The sequence below is a fragment of the Silurus aristotelis genome (genome assembly GCF_946808225.1).
Source record: "Silurus aristotelis genome assembly, chromosome: 13".
NCBI classification, from domain to species: domain Eukaryota; kingdom Metazoa; phylum Chordata; class Actinopteri; order Siluriformes; family Siluridae; genus Silurus; species Silurus aristotelis.
Window position 1 is genome coordinate 18,173,801 of NC_139586.1, and position 14,068 is coordinate 18,187,868.

Sequence of the window (14,068 nt, forward strand, 5' to 3'; positions counted from 1 at the left end):
GTCCCCTTGCCCTCTATGTACTGTTAGATATCCGTATTACTGTGAGATGGATCACTGCAGCAGATCTGCTCAGAGAAGAAACTGACCATGCCAGCACGAGTCACTAACACCGTACCGTTTTGTTTTTAAACCCTGTTCGCCAGATAAAAAAAATGAACATTGCTTACCTTGGAGGGATTAGCATGACACCTCCGAGGAAACAAGACTATTTTCTTTACACTGCATTCATGTTTGAAAGTCGGGGAAAAACACAACAGACAGCAAGTTAGCTAGGATGCAGTGTGGAGCAGCAAGCTGAAATAAATTACCCAGTAAATTTGCTCTGATGCCCCCTGTCACTACTCTTAAAACAGATGGAATAGAGAAACCTGAAGGAACAATAGTGACTTTTCGCTTGCTAGCATGTTTGTATTTTTCAGGACGCCCTCCTGTTTTTACAACCAAAAGACATTCATCATTGATGATTTGCACATAGTACTAAAGCTTTGTTTTGCATCAATCAGTTTGTCGCTTTGCCAATCCAATATAATTATTTGCACAATCAAGCTACAGCTTGAAACGTTTTTCATCACTGGTGTATTACACACCATGTTTAATCCATTCAGGAGTGAGTTTCCCCCCGATGCTAGACTTTAGAACATGGTTCCTGATGACACAATGGCCATTTTAAGCTTTTGTTTACACGACATTCCAATAGTTTGTGTGTGAGAAACACTCCTGTAATGGCTTGAGCAATTAGAACCAGTATTTAGAATTTCAGATTTCTCTGCACAGGAAGTTGGTAAATCAATGTTAAAAGAGAAATGAGGATAAAAGTAAAATTGGTCACGTTCTGTATAACTGTTTGGATCTCTGACAGGATGACAGAGCAGGGAGCTGATTATTAGAACGCTGCTTGTTGGGGTTTTGTGAATTAATGGTAATGAAAGGCCTGTGACGGCTGTAGGCCTGAGGCCGTAGTAAAAGATGGACACATTTTATTGCGTACTAACACGGACTAGGTCACATAATTATCACCAGCTAGTGATTGTGGGAGGAGGGGGTGTATGAGCAGCTGAATGGGGTTGTGTTTGTGCTGTGTGCTTTCTGAGTGAAGTATTGTTGCTGTAAGCAAATGTTTAGGACGAATTAAAAAAAAAAAAGAAGCAGACTTGTCATGTCTTTGCTCGTACATGTATGTGTGCGTCATTGCAGATCCTCCGATTTTTCATTGCTAGCACAGTATTTATTCTGTGAATAAATCTTTTCCTCTGTCTCGGATGAATTGAATTAAACCAGGGGTCACGTGTTAAACTGTAAGAGTGACTGATCAGTCTTCCTTTCACCCATCATAATGATCAGAAGGGTCTGGAAGCTGATCTGAGCACCATTACTCTTGCACACTTCATACACATGGGAGCCTGTTGGTCTCCCACTTCAACAGATGGGCCGTGGGATTACATCATGTGAATCAGTGGGTCAGCCAACAATGTCAAATTTTCACAAGCTGTTTGTAAATTATTCCATCAGTTGAGCACCACAGATTGTATTTAGATTAATTATTTAAATGAAGAGTATGTACGCATTATACAATTATAAAAAAAATATATGTTTTAAAAATATTCGGTGTGGTGGTGGTTTGTTTTTTGACGACATTTTTATTTTCTTGTACAGTCATTGGTTGTAGAAATAAATGTTAATTTTCAAGAACCGCACAGGGACTTGTTAGAACAGTCGTTTATTAGAAAGTGGACAGATGCAAATACAAAATAAGTTAAGAAGCAAGTCTACATACAGCTGACAGTAAAAAAAAAAAAAAAAAAAAAAAAAAAAAACATTACCTAACAACAGCCTGTCAATTTGCAAGTGTATTTTCCCGTATTTTCCCACATTTCACAATAAACTTGGCAAGATGAATAAATAGGAAACTTTTCCAAAATTTGACATCCAACTAAAAAAAAAAAAAGAATAAATAAATAAAGGAATCATGTCATTAAACATGACATGGTGATATTCTAGCAAGGCCCCATGCTGTGTTGGTGTCTGGGTGTGCAGCAGAAGTGTAAGCTTTTCACCTGCGCCGTAACGGAGTAGTCTTCTTTGGAACTCTGCGTGGGTTTGGCACAAACGTCCATCTTTCCTCTGCACCCACTGCCGGCTTTGTCCTTTCTGCCGCTTTCTTCTGTAACCTGACAACAGCAACACCAGCAGAGAAGTTACATCAGATTTCCTCAGGAGAAATTGGCCTGAGGGCCTGGAAAAACTAAGGAGACTTATGAGAACTTGTTATATTTGGTCTATTGAGTGCTGAAACCGGATTCTTGCCCAGTGTCCCCTGTGCTGTCCTTTCACAGATTTCCTAAAAACAATTTGTTTTGTGAGATCAAAACCGCTTAGATCAGAGTTTCTCCACCACCAGGATTCTGGATATTTAAGCAAAGCTTGAAAATACGGTTAAAGAAATTACAGTCCATGTGTGAACGCTAGATTCTAGTGATCGTCTATCGGACACTTAAACGCTAATTACCTTCATTTTCAGTTATATGGCTGAAACATGATAAAAAAACAGTAAGTCTACAGTAAAAGCACTCACATTATTGTCCTCTTTCTCTCCAGGGCTTTTCTCGTAGCAGCAGACAGAGAACCCTTTCCTTTTAATTTGCCCTGCAGCTCTGTAATCTCCTGGAAAGGAAACGCATTTACACAGTGTAACGTTCAGTCTTTACATAAACTTCTTTAGCGTTCACTTTTCTTTAAATGAATCAGAGAGACTGAGTGTGCTGAGTTTCTAGCCATCAGTGTGACTAAGACTGATCCTGATAATACCTTTTACCTATACTGGGCTTTACAAGCATGTTTGCAACCTCACATTGTGTTTATAATATTAGCACTTCCCCAAAGAGATTTGTATTGTAAGTTCTAAAAATGTAGATGATATTAGTTTATCGGGGGGCATTGGTAAGAACTCTGCTCACTGATAGATTTCTGGCATCTTTTTATCTTTGGCATCAACCAGAATCAACCATTTATTTTATTTTCAAGCTGTTAATAGGTACAGTTAATATTGTGGAAAATTAGTACCAATTATAAATTATTTTATAAGAGAAAAAAAATGTGTGATATATATACACACACACACATTCTACCACACATTACACACTGTAAATGAATGTTTGATTCTGATGTTTGATACCTACACTGTGCTGGGAGATTATAGTACCAATTTGCCTTGGTAATGTCATACTGGATGTCAACTCTCTGACCAATCTCACAAAATGATAACAGTGACTATGACACGAGCATTAAATTATTTACTATGATCATTACATTTTATGTATAAAAACACAAAGCTAAATCAAAACCTCATAAAATGCCAGCAGGCTTACATTCAATAGCTGCAAAAGCCCTGAGGGTTGCTGTCAGCTTGACACTTTCAGATGGTATTGGCATCCCGCACTTCCACGATCAATATGGCAAAATACACAGGAGCAAAGCCAGTGATCAGACTGATTGAGTGATTTAAAATGGATGTCTTTTAGACTTATTCTGTTGTTCAGACTCAAAGCCATCTGATGGAGAGATTGTAATATAAACTGCACTGTTTGAAAACAGTTCTTACACATGACTAAATGAAGCAAAGATCATGATTACATTATTACCTTAGATCTGAACTCTCTTTCTCTGATACGCTGTCGGTCCCAGCTGATCATCTGCATGCGCTCTGCAGGACACATGGTGAAGAGGTCGTACAGCTCGTAACGAGCCGACCGCAACTGTAACAGACAGAGAGAAGAGATATATATATTTAAAAAATGACAAATTTCAAACCAAATTTTCTTTAAAACTGTTGGCCGACAATAGAAAAGTAAATGTTATGAAACTTTCCATGAGAACTTCATCTGAGGAATTTTGGAAATATTGCAGGTTGGAAAATTACCAAAGAGAAATTAGGAATTTAATTAGGCATTTTGGGAAAATAAAATATAAACTCATATACAAGCATAAATATAAACATTGTGTTTGGTTATAAGCCGACATGCATATAAATTGAAAAAAAAATGACTTTTTACTGTAATTTAATTGTTAGTATATTTTGGTTGCACAATAGCTTACACTCAGCACAAGATAGTTGTAAACAATGTTAATTTTTACATAATTTACGTGAATAATCACCATGGTGGACATTTTTTGGCATTATTTTGTGTGTATATAATTCAAACATTGATTTATGATGTTATGGAGGAATATACAGGGCATGTGGCCTCAGTAGTCCTGCAGTGTGCTGTGTGCATGTGATTGATGAATGTGCAGGATAGAAATTTAACTAAAATTCATTCATTCATTCATTCATTCATTCATTCATTTTCATCCAAGATTTTTTTTCCTGTTAAAAGCTAACCTGCAATGTTTTATAAATTCCCAGTTTATTCCAATACATTTTCATGGAAAGTTTCCAGCCTTAAAATTTCCTGGAATTTTGTAACCTTACTTTTGACACATTCATTTTTCTCCCATTTTGACTTCATTTTAATGAGACAATCAGACAAGCTTCTTGTAATTGTAGTAACATTAAGTGCTGCTGCTTGTTACTTGTTGTTAATGTTAATATTAGGTTACATATAATGTACACACATTTTAAAAGATTTTGTGTATATATATATATATATATCTGTAGTGTGTATAATATATACCTGTAGTGTGACTCTCTCTTGTAGGACTCGGTCCTGTTTGCTGCTGTGTTCTCGGCCTGGTGTGGGAGGCTGAAAGCCCTGGAGGAACAGCTGAGTGTCCTGTGTGTGAGAATTACCCCCAGAAAATAATTACATAAGAGTTTAGTGAGCAGTGTATGTGACTCAAAAAGATTGTAAAGATAATAAGTGTGATAGCACAAAATTCTCTCTTTCACAGTCACACAATCCCTGTATCTTTCACTTTTTCTTAATAGAACTAAAATATCTGGTTTTTTTTTTTTTTTATTTATCCTGTATTTTCCTTGCAAAAACTTAAAGACAACAAACAACTAGTTATCATCATCTTTCGGCTGCTCCAATTAGGCCGATCATCCATCTCCAAACTAATAACTATTTATGTTTCTTTAATCATTCATGCATATCATTAACAATAACATGATTACATTAATATACATTGAGTATAAATGTTTATTAATACTCAATAAACAGTGCTAAACGGAGAACACCGCAAGCATGATACTTGTAAAAATGTTGAAATAATTTTATGTGATCTGATAATGTCAGTATCATGTTTTATTCTGTGAGCAATTTTAGTCAGAACACTTTGTACAGCTCATGTAATTCTGAGAGGGTGGACAAATACAGGCTCAGTATGTGTTAAATCTGTGAGACTATTTTTTAGCACAGTTCCACTGAGAAGATGCCGTTCAGGCTGGTTTAAGTGTCTATTTATTATCAGGATTTGATGGCCTATTACAAAAAGACATTCTTGGACATTTGTGCAAATAATTTTAGGGGGAAAAAATGCCATTAAAATAAAAAAGTGGTCAAAGAAAGAAATATTATAAGAGAGGATATGAAAAGATGAATATGAATCACCTTGATGGTTCTGATGAGTTGAGCTACTCTCTCTGTACGAAGAAGCCTGCGAGTCAGGTAGCCTTTCACAGCTGCTGCCACCAGGGGGCGATGGCACAGAGGAAGAAGGTACTAATAGAACACAGAAACATAACACAAGCCATTAAAACAAAAAAAGAATGACAAATAAATGTAACAGCAACACAACAACAATTTATCCTAATCAACATTACTAGTGTTAACCTTTGTTGTGAATTAATTTATACATAATTGTCAGTGCAGTGGGAAGGCACCTGTGAAATGTGCAGTGAGTCTGACAGAGCACTCAGTTCAGATGGAGCGAGCTCGTGTGCATGGGAAGAAGAGCCCAGCCCCACAGAAACAGGGGAGGAGGAAAGACAGGAGGTTGTCATGTCCTCCAGACGTGATCCTGAGCTGGGACATGGGAAGGACACGCTCCAAAGAAACTGGTACCTCATCGCCAGAGACTGAAAAAGAGAAAGAGGGGGGGGGGGGGGGGGACTGGATGAATAGACAGACAAAAGGCTAAAAGAGGCTATGAGAAATAATGGATGTCCAAAGGGAGAAAATAAGGGAACGGATTGAGATGAAATGGGGTAAATGAAGGACAGTAACAAAAATATTAATAGGGAACAGAGGGGGCATCATAAGACACCCTACTGAAGACATGAGCAACAGGGCACTGAGGCATCAGCACTTAAGCTCAGACGATCATCAATTAAACAAAATGATCGTCTCATTTTCAAAATGATCTGGTCAATTCCCACAACAAGGCTGGGGGGCTGGGTTTCTCCTCTCTGACCTGACACACCCACAGCGAGAGAGAGTGAGAGAGAGAGCAATAGAGCGAGAGCGAGAGAGAGAGAGAGCGAGAGAGGCCAAGATTCATTACAAAAACCGCCCAAGTTCATTACAGGCCTGTTAGATGCATAAATTACTGCATGTAATTAATGTACAAGGACACAGCCTACAGAGCACATTGAAGGAGAAACAGAAGCCAAATTGAGAGACCTTGAATAAGAGGAACACAGATTCTGTATTTTTATGGCTTTTAATACCGTTGTACTGCTATACACCCTTTACAGCCATAAAATTAAAACGACCTGCCTAATGCTGTCTAGCTCCCCCTTGTGCCCCCAAAATAACTGACCTGTTGAGGCACAGATTCCACAAGACCTCTAAATGTGTGCTGTGGTATCTAGCACAACGATGTTACCATCCTTTAAATCCTGTAAGTCACAAGGTGAGACCTTCCCAGATTAGACCTTTTTATCTAGCACCTCCCTCAGATTCTTGGATTGGATTGAGATCTGAGAAAACCGGGGGACAAGGCAGCACGTTGAAACCTTTGTCGTGTTCCTCAAACCATTCCTGAACAATTCTTGTGGGGTGACATTAGGGAATTCTGTTGCCATGAAGGGGGGTACTTAATCTGCACCGATGAAAGATATCTAAAGAAAACATTGCCAAAATAATAAAAGATATCTTAGCAGAAAATTGCCATAAGAAATTATTCTTATAGTCAGATTGCCATATTCCCAGAATGAATCCTGGTCCAATCTCTTCCCCATGTAAGTGACGTACACAAACTATAAAAGAAAAAGTCAGACCACAAGATACAAAAGACCTGTCGTTGTTTTAGAGATGCTCTGACCAGTCATCAACCCATCACAACATAGTCTTTGTCACAAACACTCAGATCCTTACACATGCATTTTCCACCTTTTAACACACTTTGAGAACTGACTGAACAACTGACTTCAGTTCCTGCCTAAAATATCCCATCATGTGACAAGTGCCAACATAGCAGGATAATCAGTATTATTCATTTTACTGTGGATTTAATATGAAGGCAAAAACACTGTAAAACTTTCGATACACTATATGGCCAAAAGTATGTGGACAACTGACTATTACACCCCTATGTGAGCATGTAGCATTATGATTTTCCTTCACTTGAAATAAAAGGGCTCACACCTGCTCTAGTATGATGTCCCTGAGAATAAAGTACACTTCTTTATGACACGGTTTGCCAGTTTTGGAGTGGAAGAAAACAAATGTGGCCTGCACAGAGCCAACCTTAACCTCACAACAGTGGAAACTTAAATTTACACTTTTTGTACACTGGATTGGTCACATCACAAAAAGAGTATATACTTATTAGACCATTTTAATCTTATTTTATTTAGTTCAGTGCTGCAACCTGTTGCACTGCATTTTGTGGTAATGCAGGACAGACTGAATTGTCTAGTATAATATGTTGCATATCTCACCTGCAGCAGCTCACGCTGTTGTATTTGCTGTTCCTCGATCAGAGCTTTGCCCTGCAAATCATGCTCATCCCTCTGTAGCTCCGGCACTGCCCTCTGCATCGCTGATAACATAAAGCTTAAGCTCTCAGTATAAATCATTTCTTTAATAATGGTTCATTCTAATCAAGACAGATCAACTAATCACCGAAGCAGCACTTAAAGCCAAAAATCATTATACTGCACAAGAGCACAACTTTTCACAGGGTACTTAACAGGCATCGCAAGTGAGACAAGATTATTATCTCACAATCATCATTATAACAAAGGGCTATATCAAAAATTATCCTCTTAAAAGGATCATAAAGCCAGTCCGACAAAATATGCCCCATTTGACTTAACGATGAGATTTAAACAAAAGAATTGCATTAACTAAAAAAAACATCATGGTTTTAAAGACAGAATCTTTCCTGCAGTTAAAAATCAACCCGAGTTAAACCATTATGCTAGAAGCTTATTACAATTTATTTATACATGTCAAAGTTCCTAGGTTTTATTTTACATTTAAGGTGCTGGGTATAAGATCTGGGGATATAAAGTTTCGGGCTAACTTGTTTCAGCGATGACGTAAAAAACATTTGAGCTGGTTTATGACGTGCGCATTTAAAAAACAATTCGAACCAGACATCTCTGACTGAATTACAGGACTGCCATCGTGACTCAGAGCAGCTCAAGAGCATCATGTTTTACCTTTTTTTATTTTCCTCCCACAATTTTATTTTTTTATTTTTTTTTATAAACAGTCCACCAATGACTCACATTTTTCCCACTGTTTCTAACCAAAATAAATCCTACACACTGTAGCTTTAAACACCACCAGTGCAACAAATAAAACTGAAGAGTATACAAGTGAAAACTATAGAAATAATGAGTTCACCTATTAATTAGTGCAACCATCAGCTATAGAAATATATTTTGTGGCACAAAGTCTTCAAAAATGGTTGATAAGTTATATATTTAACAAGTTTTCAAGCTAGTTTCTCTCACCTTTAGGTGTACTGGACTGAGCTTGTTCCTCATCATTCTGTTGGCCTGATGTGTTTCCGTCCACAGCGTTCATCTGCAGTCTGCGTTTGGCACGTGATACACCATCTTGCCCACCCAGCTCTGGGGTCAGCTGCTTTCCTGACTGGGACCACAGTCTCGAGGGTGTGTCCACATCATATGACTGATTGAGAGACATGCCTTGTGGGGAGTCTTCCATTTTTCCTTTCTTTTTGTTGCCCGAGGCATTCTTCCTTTCTTCAAGCTGATTGTTGGCATTTGTAAGGACAGCGGACCGCTCAGAGTGTTGCTTTGAACCATTGATAGTGCAGAACGCCTCCGGCACTCGCATTTTATGCACCAGGGGGGTCACACTTTGTGATGGCTCATGCTGTTTATTCCCTGGCTGTATCCCATGATCCTTAGTTAGGACTTTCTGCTGCACAGTCTCACTAAAGGTAACCACACACGGAGACTTTTCTTCACTAGCAGGCAGACAGATGTTTTCATGTTCCAAATGCAGGGTTTGTTGGGGGTTGCCGGCTCCCTCTCTGGGAGTATGTTCCTGCGACTTTGCAAGTGTACACTCCAGATCTGAGATTAGAACTTTAAGGCTTGACAGGTTAAGCTCCAGCTGAGCGATCTGTTTGGCCTGATCCATGGTCTTGCACAGAGGCGCACCTCCCTCAGTCCCTGGCAGGAGACTCGCAGCTCTGTTTTTGCTTTGCCCACAAGGATTTGGCCTTGCTTCATCATCCACACAGACAGGCGTTTTGACCAGGGGCTTTTTGACTGTGACACTGCCTTTTTTACCACGTACTGGGCTTAAGCAAAACTTGGGAGTTGGGACATTCTTAATTTTTTTATTTCCTGTGAGGCAAGGTCTTGGAAGCATGCTGCCTATTTTCTTGCCCTTGGACTGATAAAGAGATTTTGCTGAACTGGATTGAGTGGGACTGACAGCTATATTTGGATGGTTTGAGAACGCTGATGCTTTTCCGTTTGAGCACCCCGTGCTGTTTGAGGCTGAAGTGAGATTAAGGCAAGCTGTGTGTTGGTTCATGACATCACAAGGCTCTATACTCTCTCTCCCTCCACTTTGTTTGTGTATCTGGGGATGTGGATCTGTTAACTGATCCTCCCTCTGGATCTCAATAGTTCTCTTTACCTCCATTTTCCCAGTTTCCTCTGGCTGCCATCCCTCATTTTCTTTATCAGAGAGGCTGTGTTCATTGGCACGTCCAGCTTCGCTGGTTTTCAAAGGCTTTGCCTGGTTACGCAGGAGGCGCTGACGCCGTCGATACTCTTGAGATTTCTTCAAAAGGTTCTGCAGACTCATGCGGTAAGGTCTTTCGGCTGGCTCTGGCTCCACTGCTAAATTTACTGGCTTTGTAACCTCATCGATCTTTGCATTGCTCAACACTACATACTCCTCCTCCAGGGCCTCTCCATCTACTGGAGTGTGGCTAATGATGTCACCAGTCCTATTAGTCATGTTTGAGGAATTTAACACAACTTCACAGCCATGCGTATGCCTGTCCTCTGGATCTTTTCTGACATTTTCTGTTCTGCTTGTCCAGCTAGGGGTGATGTCGCAGGTTTCATTGGTCACGTATCCAGATGACAGCCCTTGGTGGCTAAAATCTAGATAAGAATGCTTCTCTGAAAAGGATTCTGAGGAAAAGTGACTTTCGTAATCTGTGTTCATCTCAACAGCTTGCTCCAGCCTGGGACCAAACACGGGTAGTCCTCCAAACAGAACAGTTGTGTGGCTGCTCTCTAAAGAATCTTCTCCTTCGAACGACCTAAGGCTTGAAGCTGTATGACCGTCAAAAGCTGTAGATGTCATAGGTGTACTTTCTATCACTGCCATTTTCTCACTTTGTTGACGTAAACACATTTGTTGATTGGGAGTTAAGGAGGATGAATTCCAATGGATAAATCCTTCTGTAGCTGTGTTATACTCGTTTTTACCTCCAGGGATGCAAGTGGTACTTTGGTATTTAGTGTTTAAAGGATTTTCTAGGCCTGTCTCATCCTGAAACTCTTTAATGGTTGGAACCTTTCGCAGCTAAATCCATGCAAGAAAAAATGCATAAAAAAAAGACTGTCAATTCTTGGAAATGTAACAAGCTGATATCTGTGACACTGCTTTCTGTATTACCTGAACACTCTCTAGTATGGCCTGTACATAAGACATCCGAGAGGGTGAAGATGTTTTCCTCTTATTGGTCTGATTAGAGGTAGCTTTTCTTAAGCTTCGCATTTCTTCTTTCTGATCTTTGTTCAGCTGAAAAACAAATACTTTAAGTCATGTTCAGTTCACAGCTGACAAACTGCACAAAAAATGTTGCCTTCTTGTGTTGTCAGAATGGTTGCAATCACAGATCAACCATTTACTAAAAGCTGCAGACAAATCAAGACTATGTACGAGACTAAAAACAGATTTGATACGTTTATTTTGCATTTAACCATTCTTTGGGTGCAATTGACAGAAGTAATTGATAGTTACATTGACTAAGTACACTATAGTCATTAAATGGTATCTCTTACGTAATGTATTCATTTGCTAATCTGCACCGCTATTGTTAGTTGTTCGCTGGTTAGCTGCCTTATTCATTCTAGTACCTTTTTTTTTTTAAAACACATTTCCATTGTAAACCTTCATGCACAATTCCAATACTGTGACCCATATCTATGTTTACATCCCAGCATGTAAATCTAAAAAAATGCGCTTTTAGCCTCTTTTTTTACTTGGTCTTCACTTTAACAATGAGGTCAGGACTATTTCTTTGCCTGCAATGGTCTAAAAACATTCAGTGTAGACAGCCCGGTTTCTGCAGCTACCCTGATGAGAGTCAAATAACCAAACTTCATTTAAATGTGGTCTGTATCTGATCACACAATTGCAACATTACTCTATCTGTACCAGACATCACTGAAGAAGAAAAAAAAAATCTGTTATAAATGTTTTCTCTGCTCCTCACACATCTGACTCAACTTTCAGTGTGTTAGAGCAGGAAAACACTGTATGGTAGACAGTATATATGATTACATGCACATTATCAACTTGTGCTGTTAATATCATGAACAGCAGCTACGCTAATTCCTCTCCACTGCTTCTTTTTCTCTCCCCATCCCGAGGCATCCTGAGGTTTGGCCAGCTCCAGTCACGTCCCACCTCGTGAAGATTATGGACCTATGGATGATCATGGAGAAGTAGATGCCGAGTGTTTAAAGGCCCTGGCATGGAGAAGCTGATGCTGGATCTATGATGATCACAAATTGTTCTGTATTGTTGAAAGATTTATGACCAAACTCTTGATGTCACCCATATGAGGATGGGTTCCCCTTTGAGTCTGGTTCCTCTCAAGGTTTCTTCCTCATATCATCTAAGGGAGTTTTTCCTTGCCACTGTCGCCACGGCTGCTCATCAGGGACAAACACACACCATTCACCTTCACTGTTGTTTTCTGTAAAGCTGCTTTGAGACAATGTCTGTTGTGAAAAGCGCTATACAAATAAACTTGACTTGACTTGACTTGACTAGACAGGAGAGACTGGACCAGACATACCGACTTTAGACAAAAGGTGCATAATTCCTTATATGTAAGCCAGTGAACATGATATTTAATGGCTGCTAAAGTTGTGTTTAGGGAATAATTATATATATATATATATATATATATATATATATATATATATATATTTTTTTTTTTTTTTTTATTATATATATATTTTTTTTTCTTAGTTTCATACCTGTTTTGCATTAATTCAACAGGTGTTAACATTCATGTAGAGTTTTTTTAAAGTCCAAATTGTATTTCCAATAACTGAGGGTAATGTAAACTGACAGAACTCTTACCAGAGGAGGCAGAATGGACAAGCCGTGAAACCTGATCATCGATGATGGATGGCTGCATTCTGCTTCAAACTTTTCAGGGACATTACTGCGCATGCGGCTGGCCTGTCTCTGGATAAAATCCTCATAGTTTTCCATTGTATATAGTGCGCTCATATACTGCAATTACATCAAAATTTGCCTTTTGTGCAACAAAAGTCTCCGAACCGACCTGATTCAACATCAAAAGAAAACGAGCAGCAATGGTGACTGGCTCATGTTTATTCCCCTTAGTTAGCGCTTTACCTGACTCTGTAACTTGGAACAAGCTCATAACAATTAAATCGATCCTAATCTGAAAGAACAAAAACGTCTGGAAATCTTCTTAACATAAAGAGTTACCCAAAGCACGCTTGACGGATGTAGCAACCAGCAAGCTAATTTATCCCAGCAGTAAGAGCTATGCTTTAAACATCGAATTGTAGCTAAAACATTAAAAACAAAGTCTTTCTTTGTAATTGCTTTAAAATCTTATGTATGTTTATTTTCCGCCACTTTTAATTAATAATAAATTAACAATACAGATGTAAAAAAGAGCAGGCGTTTGTGCTAGCTTAGCTACCGTTAGCGACCGGCCAAGTGTTTACGTTTTAGTCGTTTCTTAGCTGCATTCTGACAAGCCCCGCCTACCGATTTATGATAAGCCAATGCGCTTCCGCCTCTTGCGCGGGTAGACAAACTGTCTAATCAGCAAACAGCGCGAGAGTACAAAACGCTAGAAAGCGGGTATCTGTCGGAATACAGGTGCACAAAAAAAATCCCAACCGTGATCCTGAGTGACTCGGCGTATTTAGGACTAAAGATAGATGTGTTTCGAGGCGCACTGAAAGTGTAAAGTCGCTTATATTTCGTGTCCGTAAGAAAAAAAAGCGAGGTTATAACGGTATATTTATAAGCCTACTGTTTTTAACCAGCTTTACCAAAGTAAACAGGTTTTGCCGCGCGTTTGTTTGTGTTATTACCCGCTGTATTGCGGCCACGTCGCCACCTACAGACGTGGAGGAGCTCCGAGGTGCTCAAGAGAACAAAAGACTGAGTGGGAAGAGTGTCGTATACAGTGTATACAAATACACGTTTCTCAAAGTTTTTACACATGCATCTATCTATCTATCTATCTATCTATCTATCTATCTATCTGACAGACAGACAGACAGACAGACAGACAGACAGACAGATAGATAAGGACAAAGCGCCGGGAGCGCGGGGTTGCATCAGGAGGTAACAGTGCAGATAGCAGCAGTGTATAGTGAAACATCAGTGCAATCCTGCATCTGCAGTGCATGATACTCATTATAAAGTCTTATTGCTGTGGCAAGGAATAACCC

At 39.2% G+C, this 14,068-nt stretch overlaps 1 protein-coding gene across 1 annotated transcript; it reads right to left on the minus strand.

Annotated features, from left to right (window-relative positions):
• Positions 1 to 1,701: 1,701 nt before the first annotated feature.
• cp110 (centriolar coiled-coil protein 110) lies at positions 1,702 to 13,717 on the minus strand. The gene is made up of 10 exons (XM_083559718.1): positions 12,708 to 13,717; positions 11,007 to 11,132; positions 8,846 to 10,913; positions 7,823 to 7,923; positions 5,822 to 6,016; positions 5,550 to 5,660; positions 4,671 to 4,769; positions 3,639 to 3,752; positions 2,573 to 2,661; positions 1,702 to 2,168 (listed from the first exon to the last, which is right to left on the minus strand). Exons 1-10 carry the CDS (start codon positions 12,858 to 12,860, stop codon positions 2,051 to 2,053), a joined length of 3,174 nt encoding a protein of 1,057 aa, XP_083415844.1. The 5' UTR covers positions 12,861 to 13,717; the 3' UTR covers positions 1,702 to 2,050.
• Between the last annotated feature and the right edge of the window lie 351 nt (positions 13,718 to 14,068).